The sequence below is a fragment of the Tenrec ecaudatus genome, chromosome 1 (assembly GCF_050624435.1).
Source record: "Tenrec ecaudatus isolate mTenEca1 chromosome 1, mTenEca1.hap1, whole genome shotgun sequence".
Taxonomy (NCBI): Eukaryota; Metazoa; Chordata; class Mammalia; order Afrosoricida; family Tenrecidae; genus Tenrec; species Tenrec ecaudatus.
The window spans coordinates 246,293,623-246,309,542 of record NC_134530.1 but is presented as its reverse complement, the minus strand read 5'-3'; the positions used below and the strand labels follow the sequence as shown (position 1 = coordinate 246,309,542).

The window sequence follows — 15,920 nt, the reverse complement described above, 5'->3', positions numbered from 1 at the left end:
CGTGTGTCCCTCCTGCCCCCCTTTTGTCATGTTTCTCACTCCCCACATCTCCTGCCAACCTGCTGAGGTACAAAGAGGACCCTGAGTGGAATGAAGCCTGTGTCCTTCAAGTGCAGCCCAGCACAAGGTGACCTCAGGCGTATCAGAGCAGAGCGGGGTCCCCTAGGGGTTCCAAAGGCTCAGTTGCTGGAATTAGATCACCAGGCCTTTCTTCTGCACCACCCTGGGTCCACAGTGAAAGAAAGAGTGCCCGGTGTGCCCAGCAGAGCTCTCCGGGACCAGCTTGTCTGTGGGCAGATGCCCGCCTGAAGTGAGGGAGTGGAGGAAGTGTCGGTGCAGCGCAGAACACAGCACAGTTGAGCTCTCCTGTTTGGATGCCCCAGTGTTCTCATCAGCAGACGGGTCATTATCCTTCAGCCCAGTATTTAATGGGTGTCCATGGGCTCCTAATGCTCTGCTGGAGTGCCAGCCATTACTGTCATCCTCTCTGTGTGGACAGGGAGCTTGGCTGAGGGCAGGAGCACCCTGTCCCCACCTTTTCCCTCCCTCCTCCCTCCTCCCTCCCGTCGCCTTTGTGCAAGACAGGTACAACACCGGCCATCACTGGGGCCCTGGTTTAGCTCCTGGCTGCGTGACGGTAGGGCACACGGTGCGGTGGGTACGCATTCTCACTTCTCTGGGCTGCGGCAGGCACCGCAGCCAGACCATGACAGGCAGGCCGTGCCCGACCACCCTGCACACCTTGTTCAGAGGGCTTTGTCCTCAGTGGGTTCTCAGTTCGCATTATTATTGACTTCTCTGATCAGTATTCTTATGAAGCTGATCTTTGACTTGATTGATTAGACGTGGCTAATTTGTATATAAACATCTTGGAGTGAACCTTGGAGACGTTGTCTGGAACACACAGACAGCCACACCGGGAAGTGCAGCTCATGGTCCCTGGAAGACTGTTGTAAGCTGGGGACACCCTGTTTATGCCCTCCCACCTTTCTTCCAGGCCTGCAACTGTGACCATAATGCTCCACGTGGGGGCCCCTGGGGGTGCAAATGGGTTAACACTTGGCTGTCAACTAAATGGCTGGAGGGTCCAGCTCACACCAGGGGCCTTAGGAAAACATGTTGGTCGTCCACTTCTGAACGATCACTGACTGAAAAGCCTGTCGAGCACACTTGTACTTTGACACCCCGGGGCCACCAGGAGCTGGACTTGCCTTGATGGGCCACTCGTTTGAGTGTGTCTTCCTCCAGGCAGCCAGCACCATTGAGCATGGGGTGACTTGTGCTTGTCCCTAATTACTTGCAGGAATTGTGTCCCAGCCCGCAGTTTATCATTGGTGGAGCTACCCGGACAGACATTTGTCAAGGTGGTCTAGGTGAGTAACAGGGGAGAGTCCTATTTGTTTTGGGGGAGGGTGTGTGTAAATGTAATGAGCCACCTCAGATTAAGCTGTTAGACTTGACCAAATAGACGAAGTATCAAGCCCATTATGGTCGAGTGGATTCTGACTCATTGTGGCTGTAATCTTTCCAGAAGCAGACTGACACGGCGTTCTCCCTTGGAGCATTTGGGGGTTCAAACCGTCCACCTTTCAGTTAGCAACCGAGTGATTTGCCACACAGCACCACCAGGCTCCTCAGGTCATATCCACGCGGGTCTCTGTGGGCGTGTGTTTCTGAGTCTGCCTTCCTCACCATGGGTCTAGGATGCCGAGCCATCGCTGAATCCTCTACCAGGGGATTTCCTGCAGACTCGGCTCAGTCAAGGTCAGAGCCACGAGCCAGGTTACATGTATAAAGTAAATCACCATGTTGTGTTATGTTTATATGGGAGGAGCCCTGGCGGTGTAGTGCTTACACATTGGACTGCTAACCACAAAGCCAGCAGTTTGAAACCACCAGCTGCTCCACGGGAGAAAGATGAGGCTTTCTACTCCAGGAAAGAGTTATAATCTCAGAAACCCATGGTGGGCAGCTCTTCTCTGTCCTACTGGTTCGCTATGAGTCAATATTGACTCGATGGCAGTGAGTGAGTGATGCTGTTTATATAGTAGTTACCCTTTAGTGGACAAAACCTTCTGTGGTCATGTCTATATAATTCCAGATGCAGTCATAGTTTATGCCTTAGTAGATGTGTTCTGTAAGTAGTAAGAAAATAAAGGATCGTACTTTTCTAGCCCAGCTTTATTTCATAGCCCCAGTCTCCTAATTTTCCATATTCCTTTCAAACCTGGTACAGTTAAACTTAAAAACCATGGATCTTACCTTGTGGAGCAAGTCCTAGCCTCAATTGTTGGGCCTGTTTCTTGCTAACAGACTCAGCTTTGCTGCTCTCATAAGCACTCCTGACCTGGGAGGAGGGGGGGAGGCCCGCACAGGTGGGGCTTTCTGCACTGCGTTGGACAATGCTTACTTCTTATGGGACAACATGGCCTAGAACGGAATTCACTGGGCTTCCAAACACTGTCTCCTGATTTCTGCACAATGTAGGCCTACAAAGGAAGCATTCATACAAACTCGATAGCCCTGTGTTTATTAATTTTGACAATTCACCCTTCCAGTCAGCCCCGGCCCACCCCATCCCCCCACCCCCCAGCCAGGAAAACCTCTCTCCAGTTTGCTTGAAATCTTCATGATAGTGATAGTGAAAATTCACAGGGCATTTTATTTTAAATGCTTCTAATTTAATTAAAAAAAACAAACAAAACAAAGCAACTAGGCCTGGGGAGCCTGGAGGGCTTTGGGCCCCAACCCTGACTTGTGTCCCCTGCCCTTGTAACCACAGCCTCCAGCCCCCTTCCTTTGTGGGCGCACCTGCAGAAGCACAGTACTCTGACCCCTCCTATCAATCGGCCTGGAGAGCCTCTCACTTCAAGCTAAATGTTTGACCTGTTTAATGTGTTTCTCGGGGAAGCACAATGTGGAACCCATGCCTTCAATAGCTCCTTGTTACAGATGTTTTAACTTCAGAAAAGGTGCTTAGTAAGTGCCTCTTAATTGATCGATTGGAATGGATTTTCCTTTGCAATCCTTTCAAGCAAGGAGAAGAAAATGTTTCCAAGAGGAGCTTCAGCATCTCCATGGCAAGTGTGCGCTGTGGATGGAGACCAAAACCACGCCTGCTGCCTTGGAGTCGATTCTGACACCCAGCCATCCTGTGAGATGGAGTAGAATTGCTCCTTGGGGTTCGGAGACTGTGAATCCTTGTGGGACAAACCACCTCGCCCTTGTCCCTCGGAGAAGCTCCTGGATTTGAGCCACTGATGTTCTGTTTAGCAGCCCAACCCTTAACTCCCTACGACACCAGGGCTCCGACCTTGGCTGATGAGACAAGACTGGAAATGCAGGCCATGGACCCAGCTAACGGAGTCCAAGTGGAACCCTGGTCACAGAGTGGTTACATATTGGGCTGCTAACCCAAGGCCAGCAGTTCAAAACCACCAGCCTCTCAGAGGGCACAATTTTGCTTTCTACTCTTGTAAAGAGTTGCAGTCTTGGAAACCCACAGGGGCAGTTCAACTCTGACCTATACAGTCACTCACTATACGTCACAGTGGGCCTGATAGCAGTGAGGTTTGTTTTGAGGTAAGAAGCATTGGTGGCATAGGGGGCTATGTTTGAACCGCTACCCGCGAGGTTGTGATTAATGGTTCAAGTCCGTCCGCTGCTCCACAGGAGAAGGACGAGGCTGTCGACTCCTGTAAATATTGGAAGTTTCAGAAACCCACAGGGACGGTTCTACTTGGTTTTACAGGGTCACTATGGATCAGAGTTGATTTGATGGCTGTGAGTTTGGTTTTGGTTTAACTCTGAGTTAAATTCATATCAAAACTAATGGTACTGGTGATTTCTAAAGGCCCGAGGAAGAAGAGGTGCAATCTCCCAGCTCCTGAAAGAGGTCTGGGATACGGGGTCTGAATAGATCGAGCCGACCAAAACCCAGACTCACTGCCATCAAGTCAATGCCAACTCACGGTGACCCTACAGGACAGAGTAGAACTGCCTCTGTGGGTTTCCAAGACTGCAACTTTCCAGGAGTAGAAAGCCCTGTCTTTCTCTCTCAGAGTGACTAGTAGTTTTGAACTACTGACATTGTAGATAGCAGCCCAAAGACTGAAATGTAGGAAGTTAACCAGTGGCTGCCTCACAGCTCAGAGGGCAACCCTGTGTGGTGCAAACAGTCACCTGCTTGATGCTAACAAGACAGTTGGAGGGTCAAGTCCACTCAGAGGCACTTAGAAGAAAGAGTCAGGCATGTGTCGCAGCCAAACAAACCCATCTTGGAAGAAGGGCAGCCAGAGTGCTCCTTAGAGGCAAGGCTGGCAAGACTTCCTTTCACATACTTTGGATGTGTTGTCAGGAGAGACCAGTCCCTAGAGGACACCATGCTTGGGAAAGCAGAAGGGGCAGAGAAAAGGAAGATGGCCCTCCACAAGACGGTGGACATCGCGGCTACAGCAATGGACTCAAACAAGAGCGAGATTGTGAGGTTGGCACCAGACTAGGCAGTGGTTCACTCTGCTGGGCAGGAGGTTGCTATGGGTTGGAGGTGACGCCATGGCTCCTACCAGAACGCCATGGCTCCAACAACAACAACAACAACATCTGTTTCTGAATAATCAGCCACTGGGAACCTCTGGAGCACAGTTGTGCTCTGACATGCAGGGGTTGGGCAGAGGTTGAAACCCGCTTGTCCGGTCCGGCAGCACAGCAACGCAGCATCAGGGCAGAGAGCCAGCAGGCCTGTGTCAGTGATGTATGTGCGGCCTGTGAAATTCCAGCCAGGCCTGGAGCAATGGGTGGGTGAAGAGGGACGACTCCTTTGGCGACATACGGCGGGTGTTCCCAAAGAACAAGGCAGTGCCAGGCGGCACTTGTGGAACCAGGGCGGGAGATGGATTCATGTTTGCTCAGGGGCAGATGACCTCTTCTTGCTCCCTTGGAGTGGTTGGTGGGTTTGAACCACTGGCCTTGTGATCGGCAGCCCACCATCTATCCCGCAGCACCCCCGGGCTACAGCAGTGCAGAAGGGGTGTTTGGTGAACTTCTGGTCAGTTGACCTAAGCGCTGTGCCTTGTATCACCATGAAATGGTTTGGAAGCAAGCAGCCTGACTCTGAGACCGCTCGTGGTTCTCCCTGCCTTCCTTGTGCCCGACAATCCGGCTGGGCCTGGCATGTAGAATAAAAATCCCACTTAGTGGGACTGTCCGAGCCTGCCCATCTCTGAGGCTCGGCAAACTCCCTGTCATCCTAGCTCACAGCAACCTTACTCCAAGGATGGAGCAGAGCCGCTCCTGTGGGTTTGTGAGGCTGTAAATCTTTATGGAAGCAGAACGCCTCATCTTTCTCCCAAGCCATGGCTGGTGGGCTTGAACGGCTCACCCTGAAGTTAGTAGCTCAATGTGTGACCCATTATGCCACCAGGGCTGCTCCCAGTACAAGCTGACACTCCCTGTGGACCGCTGCATCCACATCCAGAGAAACACTCAGACGCCGTATGACTTATGGCTATCGTTGTGAAAATGCACCAGGACTGGAAACATCTTGAGGTGGAAATGGGCCCCTAAGCCACCTAAGGAAGATGTGACGCTATAACTCACGGCTGTCCGAAAGGGAAATAGGACACTTTTCAGGAACAGGGGGCAGGGGAGTTTCTTCTTTAACAAACACTTCTGGAATTTAGGGAGGAATCCGAAGGCCTTCTAAAAGAGAGCCCGTCAATATTTCTTCAGTGTTTTTCTCCAAAGGGCAATTTATTTTCCACAGATGAGTAAATCAAACCTGTTGCCCATGGCGACCCCATGAATTTCTTTCTTTTTTTTTTTTAGCCCCATGAATTTCATAGGAGAACTGTGCTCCATAACATGTCTACTGGTTTGATTGACAGATCTTCTTCTACCGAGCCCTTGGGTGGATTCAAACCACCCACCTTTCAGTTGGTGGTTAGGGGCAAACTGCTTCGTTGCTCAGAGTTCACGCATGGTTGCAGTGGGTTCACGCTCGGAGGCATGCGGTGGAGACAGATTGGAATGCTGTCAGATACAGCGGGATTAACAAAGGAAATGAACTTCTTGTTGAAGGACTTGGTAGCTACCTGCGTCTCTCACTCTCCTGGGAGTCCTCTGTCATCGTGATTATGCAGGTCAGCAGTTCGAAACCACCGACCACTCCATGAGAGAAAGATGAAGCTTTCGGCTTGTAAAGAGTTACAGTCTCGAGAACCCACAGGGACGGCCGCACCCTGTCTTACAGGGCCATTGTCATGGGTCAGAAGGGACTTGATGGCAGTGCGTTTCTGTTGCTGTTGTCTGTCCACCCCAGCATTTGTATCACTATTCGTCCCCAGTCTTACACTGCAGGAGTGTGTGCGCTTGTCTTTGCGAGTCTCTTCTGCCACCACCCATTCTTTACTGACCTGGTTTAAAAAAAAAAAAATTCTGTTGTGTTTCCAGTGAAGGTTGAGGCTGCTGTTGAGAGCCCCAGTCACTAGTGTGTACACACACTGTTAATGGACGTTGGTTGCGTTCTTGACAGTGCATTAACATCTTCATTTCTGTTCAGGTTATCCTAGTTCCATTAATCCAGTTTACCTGTTCCCTGTCTTCTCATCATTGTTTTAAAGTGATTATTGGCCATTTGATCTCATATCGATGATTTAAAAAATCATTTAGTTCAGTCACATCAAGCAGTGTAGTACAATTGCGACCACATTCAGTTTCCAAGCATTCTCTTCCTTCCTGGACTCCTTGGCATTGTCTCCCCTTAACCCTCTTGCCCCCACCCCCATTGCCATCACTGTGCCCCCCCAAAACAAACAAACAAACAAACAAACAAACAAACAAACAAGCATCAAAAACCCTGATTCTACTTGCTGTCCCTAAAGGTTCATCAATCCTGGGTTTATTGACATGTTTTTTTGGGGGGTCCACCTCTATGGAATTGATGTCTTTTGCTGAATTTATTGGATAGAGTTTTATATTCTGTGTTCTTGTTTTGAAAGGGGAATGGCGGGGCTGTTTCACATGTCTCTGCAGACACTCAGAGAACCAACGAGAACTCAGACAACCAAGGAGGCTTTCTCTTCTGCCTCCTTCACATTGATCTTGCTCGGAGAGTCCGCTGCACTCCCCAGCTGAGAAGAACCCGGGCTCCTGGAGCGGGGCCGGCCTCGCCGCCTCTCAGGACTCAGGGGTGGTGTCAGCATCTTTATGAGTGCTTTTTAGACACCTCTTGATCTGTAGCGTCCTTGGAGGACTGGGCCGGAGCAAATCAATCCACTAGGACTGCATGGCTACTTTTAATGAGCAATCGGGGGAAGTCTCAGAGAACTCAAATGGCCTAAGCTGCGTATTGATTCTGGAAAGGGCAGGGCCAAACCTCCACTGAGCAGGGAAAACTGCGGAGGACTGTTCGTTTGGCCCCGCCGTGGGCCTAATTTTGACGTGGGTTTGTTGTTGGTGCCATCGAGTCGGCTTTGACCCATATCGACCTTAGGCACAACGGAAGGAAACACTGCCTGGCTCTGCACCATCCTCACAACGGTTCTATGCTTGAGCCCATTGCTGCAGCCGCTGCGTCAGTCCCTCTCGCGGAGGGCCTTCTGCTTTTGTGCTGCCCCTCTGCTTTACCAAGTACGTTATCCTGGTCTGTCCTGACAACCTGTCCAAAGTACATGAGACAAAGTCTCCCCAGCCTTGCCTCTAAGGAGCACTCTGGCTATTCCAAGACAGCCCATGGTACTTTCCACATTCTCCTCCAGCACCACAATTCAAATGCATCGATTCTTCTTCCGTCTTCCTTATTCAGTGTCCAACTTTCCCATTCCCATGAGACACTTGAACACATGTGGGGGAAGTTTGCTTTTCCTAACGGGGTCTTTTTCTATCTGCAGTCATTCTCCTCCTTGGGGACATATCTTGTCTCTCTCTCTCTTGGCTCCTAGTGCCCTCATGTTTGGATGCATTGTTGTCACTCATCTGTCCATTCTGAGGAAAGGGACCGGGACAACCATTTACCTGTTAGTGTGAATTTGTGCCAGTGAATTATGGGAGGATTCGTATCTTGAGCCTTATTTTGAGAACATAAGAGCATTCTGTTATATCTTCAGTTGTGCTCACCTCTAACTGTAAGTTATCATTTCCTTCCATTATGAATGTGGGCAGTGGAGCACAGTAATAGAAATTTTAGATTATTTTCATATCACACCACAGTTGTAAATATCTCAAAGTAACATTTCTGCTCATTACTACCTTGAAAGTATGTCCTTTATATAGGATATTAATAAGAAGTACAAATGTTACTGAATTTCAGTTGCTAACAAGGAACCCTGGTGGCTCAGTGGGTTTATACACTGGGCTGTTAACAGTAAGATCAGCAGTTCAAACTCACCAGCCACTCAATTGCTAACATTTTCATAACTGTCTTTCAATATCATTTGTTGGGAACCATGAGGCCCGGCCATAACCTTACCTGTCCGGAGCCATGAGGCCTGGCCATTTTCTTGATCTTTATTGCCTGAGCTCTGTAACTTTCCACAGGAACTGTTTTTTCTGCGGTCATTGTTCTCAGGGAAACACCTGCGGCTTGCTTCCCCCATTTATTGTTCTCAGGGACACACCTGCGGCTTGTTTCCCTTTCCCTGGCCTATATAAGCTGTAGCCTTTTACTCAATAAATGAGACTTGATCAGACTGCTGTCTTGTCTCCATTTCTCCATTCTCGTGTCTCTTGTCCCCCCAATTCCCACTCCCTCCTTAAGGTTGAAGTTCCCGCGGGACGGGACAATCATTTACATAGTTTCAATTAAAAGTGGTTTGCCTTTGGAAAAATCTTTCTGAGTATGGGTCCTTGGCCTCATTGAAGCGGCAAAGGGGCCCTTGCACAAAAATGATTCAGAGCTCTGTGTCACAGAAATGACAGGCTTCATCCAGCAGGGAGGGTGTGTGTGTGTGTGTGTGTGTGACAAGATGCTGTCAGCTCTCTCTGCTTCTGCTTCCCCATTACTTGCTAAGTGAACTGGGAAAAGGCAGGTGAGCCTATGTGTAGGTGACACCCAGCAAGATGTCACCTTAGCCTTGAGATTACATAACATCCTGAAGAGATACTGGGTGGTCTGAGGTCTAGGGCCTCTTGCTGAGCTTTGTCTCAGTCAGACCACCCAAGGTTTGGATCTGAAAATGGAATCCTAAAGTAGGACAGTGTGGGGCATTCATGGCAGCATGATCACCTTCTCCAGGTGAGAGCCAGGTTACACATGCACCTCATGTGCAGTCAGTGGGCCCATCAAAAATTCTCAACAACCTTAGGTCCCTTCTGAACTTCATGAACTTCAGGCCAGTCAACCCACTCTTGTCTTCTCTAGTGCCTGTGAACCAGCTGCACAGGTGTCAGTGGCCAGAGTCAACCCGTCTCTTTATTGCTGCATTTCTCTCACTTCCACTCAACAAGTGGATCCAGGTGGTCACCTCGCAAGCACTTCAAGCCTGTGACCATGATGCCGAACAGATTGTAGCAGAGCCCTTAGAGGAAGAAAGGCCTAGCGATCGCCCGCTGAGATCGCAATCTTATGTATTACAGCTGTCCAACCTACAGTAGAACATGGGGACGGTACAGGGCCAGGCAGCAATTTGTCTAAGTTGTATGCGGTGTTGACAGTGAGGTGTGTGTGTGTGTGGGGCGGGGTGTACACACAATGGCCAGAGAACAAGAGTGTCAGTGACTTCTATTCAAAGGAGTTTTCCTGGAAAATGGTCACACACATTTAATGGACATGCTTCCACCCTGGGGCCTTCTTGCCAATTCTGACACCAACCAGCCATCCCTCCCACAGCACTCTACTTCTCAGCTGGGGTTGAGAAGTCATGATTATGGGGAACGTTAACAGGCTACCACTCAGGATTCGAAAAGCTCAAGACACAGATATTTAATCAGAACAGTCTCTTCTCAGCTGTGCCGCAGGCCTCTCTTTGGTCCTTGGTCTCTAAGCCAGGAGGTGCCTTGGGCTCTGCCTTTCTCAGGCAATGTTACAAAGTTCTTCTAGGGCTACCCCCAAATGCCCAATGGACACACCACTCAACTAGAAACCTCAGCCCAAAGGTGCTCAGCTCTAGCTCTGTAGGTCTGTCTGCAAGCCGAACTCCCCAATTCAGGGCCGCTTCCCAAGCAAGCCTTCTGCCTGAAGACCCTCAACTTTATTTGCTCCACAGACTGGGAAGCCCACTGCCCTGTCTCATGCTTTGGCTCTTCGTTCTGCTGCTGCTCTTCTGCCTCTCCTCTGGTGTCACAGCTTTCTGTCTCTGCGTCGAGGAGATTCAATGCACAGGGATCTCGGGGTCCAAAGAATGTGTTTCACTTCTGGGTCTTTATCTTTGAGGACACTAAGATCCCCCTTACTGCTTGAGGTGGCTCATTTTACATCCAGGAGGACGGCAAAATGGACAAATGCCCACATCAGAGTTCCAAGGTTTTACAAAACAAGCAACCCTATTAACAATCATACACAACTGAGTCATATAATCCTATTAATAGCTATCCCCACCCCTACTGTCCCTTACCCAGAGCCATCATGAAAAAGCCATTTGGTGGGAGTTAAAATGATCATGGCTAAAAGAGCCATATCAAGTAATACACTGAACTGCACAATCCAAGGAACAAAAGCAGGGTGCCCTCCTCCCTCCTTCTCCCAGTCATTCTGGTTCCCTAGGTCTACAGGAGCAAGCCCAGGCCACTTTGTCATGGAGAAAGAACGCCTTTGCTCTTAGAAGCTACACAGGTTTTTAAAAACCGTTTTATTGGCATATAATTTACATATTGTGTAATTCAACAGTTCAGTCACTCTAAGAAAGGTTGGTACAATCAGCATTAGAACATTTTCTTCATTCTTGTACTCACCGTTATTAGCTCCCCATTCTCCCCAAACCTCTCCTGCCATAACCCCAAGGTAGCATTAATCCAGTTACTGTCTATAGATTTACCTATCCTGGATTTTTTCTTTTTTTAACATTTATTCTTATTTTACTTTTTACCTATGCTGGATTTCATTTACAGAAAAATATTAAAAACAAAACACCAACACTTATAACAACAACAACCAACAGATAAATACCTCAATGGAAAAGAAAGCAGAACAAACGCCCCAAACAAACCTAGAACAAATTTAGATGGCTCATCAGGGAGCTCAAACGATAGGGTGCTAAATTTTAACCCAACTGCGTCCGCAACAATTTACATTCTAATGCACTCTGCATGATAGCTCCCTGGTCCATGGTCACAGGGGGTTCCTGGGGGCTTAATCCAGAGGCTACACGCATTTGAAGAACTGGATTAAGTGGAGTCTTGTGTTGTCCCACTTGTCATTTCACAAGCCCTCAAAATACCACTCTCTTCCAGAGACTTTTCTTGGCTCTCTACTTCCTGTCACCACCATCTTGCCCCTCACCTCTTCTTGCTGACCTTGAAGGTGCTACCCAGTGCCAGTGGACAGAAAGTGGTTGGGTCTGCCCCCTGCCGAGGTGTCATCTGTTTTCCATTTGTAAACCTTACGCTTGGGTTTCATGTTGGTTTAGGGGATTGCATGAGGCTGCTCTACACCTTGGCTCTTCCTACCTCTTACAGATGGGGCCCTCTCCATTTTGCGCTTTGCTTTACCCTCTGCCCTTTACCTTCTCCCAAGAGAAGGTACTATCTTGTGTGGAAATCCTGCAGGATGGCTTTGTGGCCTTGGGATTTGTTTCCAGGCTCCATGACCCAAACCCAGGTTATTGTAGCCTAGATCTTTGCCCTCAGTCTTGGTCCCGGGTGTTCTGTCCCCTGGTTCCCCTAACCTGCTGCTCTGTGGGAGGACAGAAACCCAAAAGTCCTGGCTACACCTCGGGCCTCTTCTGTACACTTGTTCAGGACTCAGGGACTAAGCTTCTCTATCACACTCTCCAGGGCCAAATATATACAGAGCTTCCTCCCCAGCCAACTTAGCCTTGGGAGGCTGCCTTCTCTGGTACCTGCCTGACATTATTTCCTACAATCCTGTTTACTTTTCCTCGTTCTCCTCATCTCTTTAGGGCTAGTATCTCCTTCTCCTCCTGATCCTGGCAAACTACAGTTGGAGGGCTCTTTAGGGTAACTAACTCCAAGGTCACATCTCAAACACCTTCACAGGCTACAAAGATGAATTAAGTAGGGTTGGCGCAGATGATAATAGAGAGTGGTGGGACTATGGCAAACTAGGGAGCATGTGCTTTAAGAGGGGAATCACAAGTCAGCTTCAGCCAGTTTTTCCACGGAGGAGAAGCTAGGAAATTTTCCCTGACTGCGTGGTTTTAGAAAAACAATCCCACGTGGTTCTCTCTGCTCTCACTCTGCAGTCATTTTCTTTGTACGTTTACTACTGTCCAGCAGACACAGCCAATTGTTCTTTATCTTCCCCCATTAAAATAGAAATTTCATGAGAATAAGCATTTCTTTAGGCCTAGTGCCCTGGTAGCATCGTGGGTTATTGGTTGGAGTGCTAACCACAAGGTCGGCAGTTTGAAACCACCAGTCCCTCTGTGAGAGAATGATGAGGCTTTCTGCTCCTGGGAAGATTTACAGTCTCAGAAACTCATGAGGGCTGTTCTATTCATCCCCAAAGGGTCACTATAAATTGGAATAAACTCAGATGCAGTGAGTTGTTTTTAATGTGGAGAGCAGTATTGGAACACAGAAGAGATGCTCAACAAATATTTGTAGAATGACTGCGGATAGGAGCTTTGGCTAGAGTCTGTAGTTTTTCTTCCATTTAATTTCTTTTTTGCTTTTTTACATTTTTATTGGTATGTAATCCACATATCATACAATCCAATAATTTGTAGTTCTTGCGAGAAGCCCGAAATGGGCAAGTCCATGCTGTGAGTGTTGTTAGGTGCTGTGAGGTTGATTTTAACCCCTAGAGCTGCTTGTATAATGCAGCAGAACACAGCACAGCACTGCCCAGGCCCGCGCCACCTTATGATTATTGCTATATTTGCACCCACGCTGCAGCCACTGTGTCAATCCATCTCGTAGAGGGTCTTCCTCTTGTTTGCTAACCCTGTACTTTATGAAGCGTGGTGTTAAGGACTGGCCCCCCTGATAACCTGGACAAAGTACAGGAGATGAAGTCTCACCATCCTCAACTCCCAGGAGCCTACTTCTTTCAAGTATTGCCGTCCATGGTCCATTCATTATTCTCCGTCAGCTCCACAGCCCAACAGCCTCAGATCCTCCTTATTCAGCTTGTCCAACACTCACGTGCACGTGAGCCGAATGAAAACACGATGGCTTGAGCCAGGCGCCCCTTACTTCTCAACGTGACATCTCTCCCCTTACACTTTAAATAGATCTTCTGCAGCAGCTTTTCCCAATGTAACACATCCTTTGATTTCTTGATTTCCACTTTCAGGAGGGTTGTAGTGGACCCAAGCAAAATGAAGTCCTTGATAGCTTCACTCTTTTCTGTTTATCATAATGTTGCCTATTGGTCCAGTTGTGAGGATTTTAATTTTCTTTACATTGAGATAATCAGCCATTCAGAAGGATGTGGTCTTGGATCGTCATCAGTAAGTACATCAGCTCGGATCACCTGCATGCCACAGCTTGTTAATGAACTTCCTCCAACCCTGACACTGCATTCTTCTTCACATGGTTCAACTTCTTGGATTTTTTTCTCAGACCACAGATTGAATAAATATGGTGAAAGAATATAACCCCAATGCACGTTTTTCCCGATTTTAAATCAGGCAGTCTGTTCCTGTACGTACTGTTCAGACGCCCGCTGTGTGCAGAGTCTGCATGAACACAATCCAAAGCGTCCTGGAATTCCCATTCTTGAGAATGGGATTCATCGTTTGTTATGATCCACATAATCAATGAAACACAGGTAAATATCCTTCTGGTATTCTCTGCTTTCAGCAATTCTGACATCAGCAATGGTATGTCTCATTTCACATGCTCTTCGGAATTCTGGCCGTTTCTTGTTGATGCACTCTTGCAACGGTTCTAAAATTACATGTGATGTTCATGTGATGTTCATGTGATGCTCATGTGATGCTCATGTGATGTTCATGGTACTGTTCAAGACTTTCTGTGTTCTGTTGCATCACCCTTATTTGGGATGGGTTGGCTAGCCAAGGAGTTGTCTTCCACATCCTTGGCCTAGACTAGTGAGTGCTTCTAGGTCTTCCTCAGTTTGTTGAAACATTTCAAGTGGAATTCTGTCGATTCCTGGAGGCTTGTTGTTCACTCATGCCTTTAGTGTTGCTTTAACTTTTTCCTTCAGCACTGTGAGTTCTCGATCATCTCCTGTGTGTTCCTTCAATCTTCTTTGCAGGTGTGTGTGTGTGTGTGTGTGTGTGTGTGTGTGTGTCTTTGAACGTACTGCTAGGGTCTTGGCTCACACTGGCTGAAATCGGTGGTGGCAGATTGTAGTCCACAGGTCGTGTTCTCCCATATTTACCTGTAAACGCTTCAGTGTTCTTACAGAATGTATGGTGATCCTTTGGGCTGGGGGTCATTCACCGGTGCTGTGAGGGATTAGATCACGCGACTGGTTCTGGTGGCTGGCTTCCAGTTTTTAGAACTAATTACTGACAGGCAAGCCTTCCTCTTCTCATGGATATTGCTTTAAAGGCGATCTTTGGTGGGTGGAATGAATGTTACAGAAGATTTCCATTCCACTTTTTTGATTTTTTCCCCAAGCTCCCATCAGCCTCCTGCTGGCTGCTGCCTTGGATCAGGTGCTTCTTCTTCAATCTCCCTATGATACGTCCAACAGTTGCGATTTCATCCATAGGATCTTTACACATTGCCACTGGAGGCCGGAGCATTTTCTTCAGTTCTTTCCACTTGGGAGATGATGAGCAGGTCCTTCCTCTCTGGTTTTCTAATTCCATGTCTTTGCCCATGCATTCAAATATCCTACCTGGTCTTCTTGAGTCACCTCTAACACCTTCTGTTCATCTCCCCATGCCACCTTGTTTTAGCTATTTCGTTTAAGGGCAAGTGTCAGAATCTCTTCTGACATCCATTTTGGTCTTTTCTTTCTTTCCTGCCTTTTTTTTTTTAAATGACCGCTGGCTTTTTGCATGTATAATGTCCTTGATATCGTTTGGTCTTTGATCATCACTGTTCAATTCATCAACATTAAGAAGGTTTCTAAATTCAGGCCTCTAAATTTGGCCTTCGTGAACTTAAAAAAAATAAAATATTTCTCCACTTCAACTTTAACTTGCATATGAGAAATTAATAGCCTATTTTGGAGTTGGCTTCAGGCCTTGTTCTGCCTGATGACATTGAGCGTCTCCATGGTCTCTTTCCACAAATATAGGGAATTTGATCTGGTGTCCTCTATCTGGTGAGGTACAGGTATAGGATAGTTGCCATTTAGATTGAAAAATGGTATTCTTGTTGACTAGGTTGTTGTTCTGGTTAAATGCTATCATTTTATTTCCATATTATTTTTGTCACCAAGGCTATATTTTCCAACGGCTTATCCTTTTTTTGTTTCCAACTTTCACATTTTAATTCTAGTAATTATTAATGAGTCGTGACTGCATGCGTGATCAATTTTAAACTGCAGGAGTTGGTGAAAATCTCCACTTTCTTCATCTCTGCCCTTAGGGGTTGGTGTGTGAATCTGGATAACAGATTAATTGGTCTTCCTTGAAGGTATTTGGATATTATCCTCTCACAGCAAGGATGCACTTCAGGATAGCTCCTGAGATGTTCTTCTTGAGGAGCAATGACTGTTGACGTTTATTCCTCACGTTTCATTTGGACAGCTTTCAGCCTCCTAGATGTGTACTTTCTGTAGTTCAGGTAAGGGCCCTGGTGGTGTAGTGGTTTACATGTAGGGCAGTGACCAGTCTGAGACTGCTAGCCTCTCTGTGAGAGAAAGACGAGGTTTTCTTCTC

The 15,920-nt window shown here is 47.6% G+C and overlaps 1 protein-coding gene across 1 annotated transcript in view; it reads left to right on the top strand.

Annotated features, from left to right (window-relative positions):
* CAPN8 (calpain 8) overlaps positions 1-15,920 on the top strand; it is a 98,518-nt gene that overhangs the window by 11,241 nt on the left and 71,357 nt on the right. Inside the window, exon 2 of the mRNA XM_075540585.1 lies at positions 1,304-1,373. Within this exon, the coding sequence (XP_075396700.1) occupies positions 1,304-1,373 (70 nt within the window). The remainder of the gene's footprint in view (positions 1-1,303; positions 1,374-15,920) is intronic.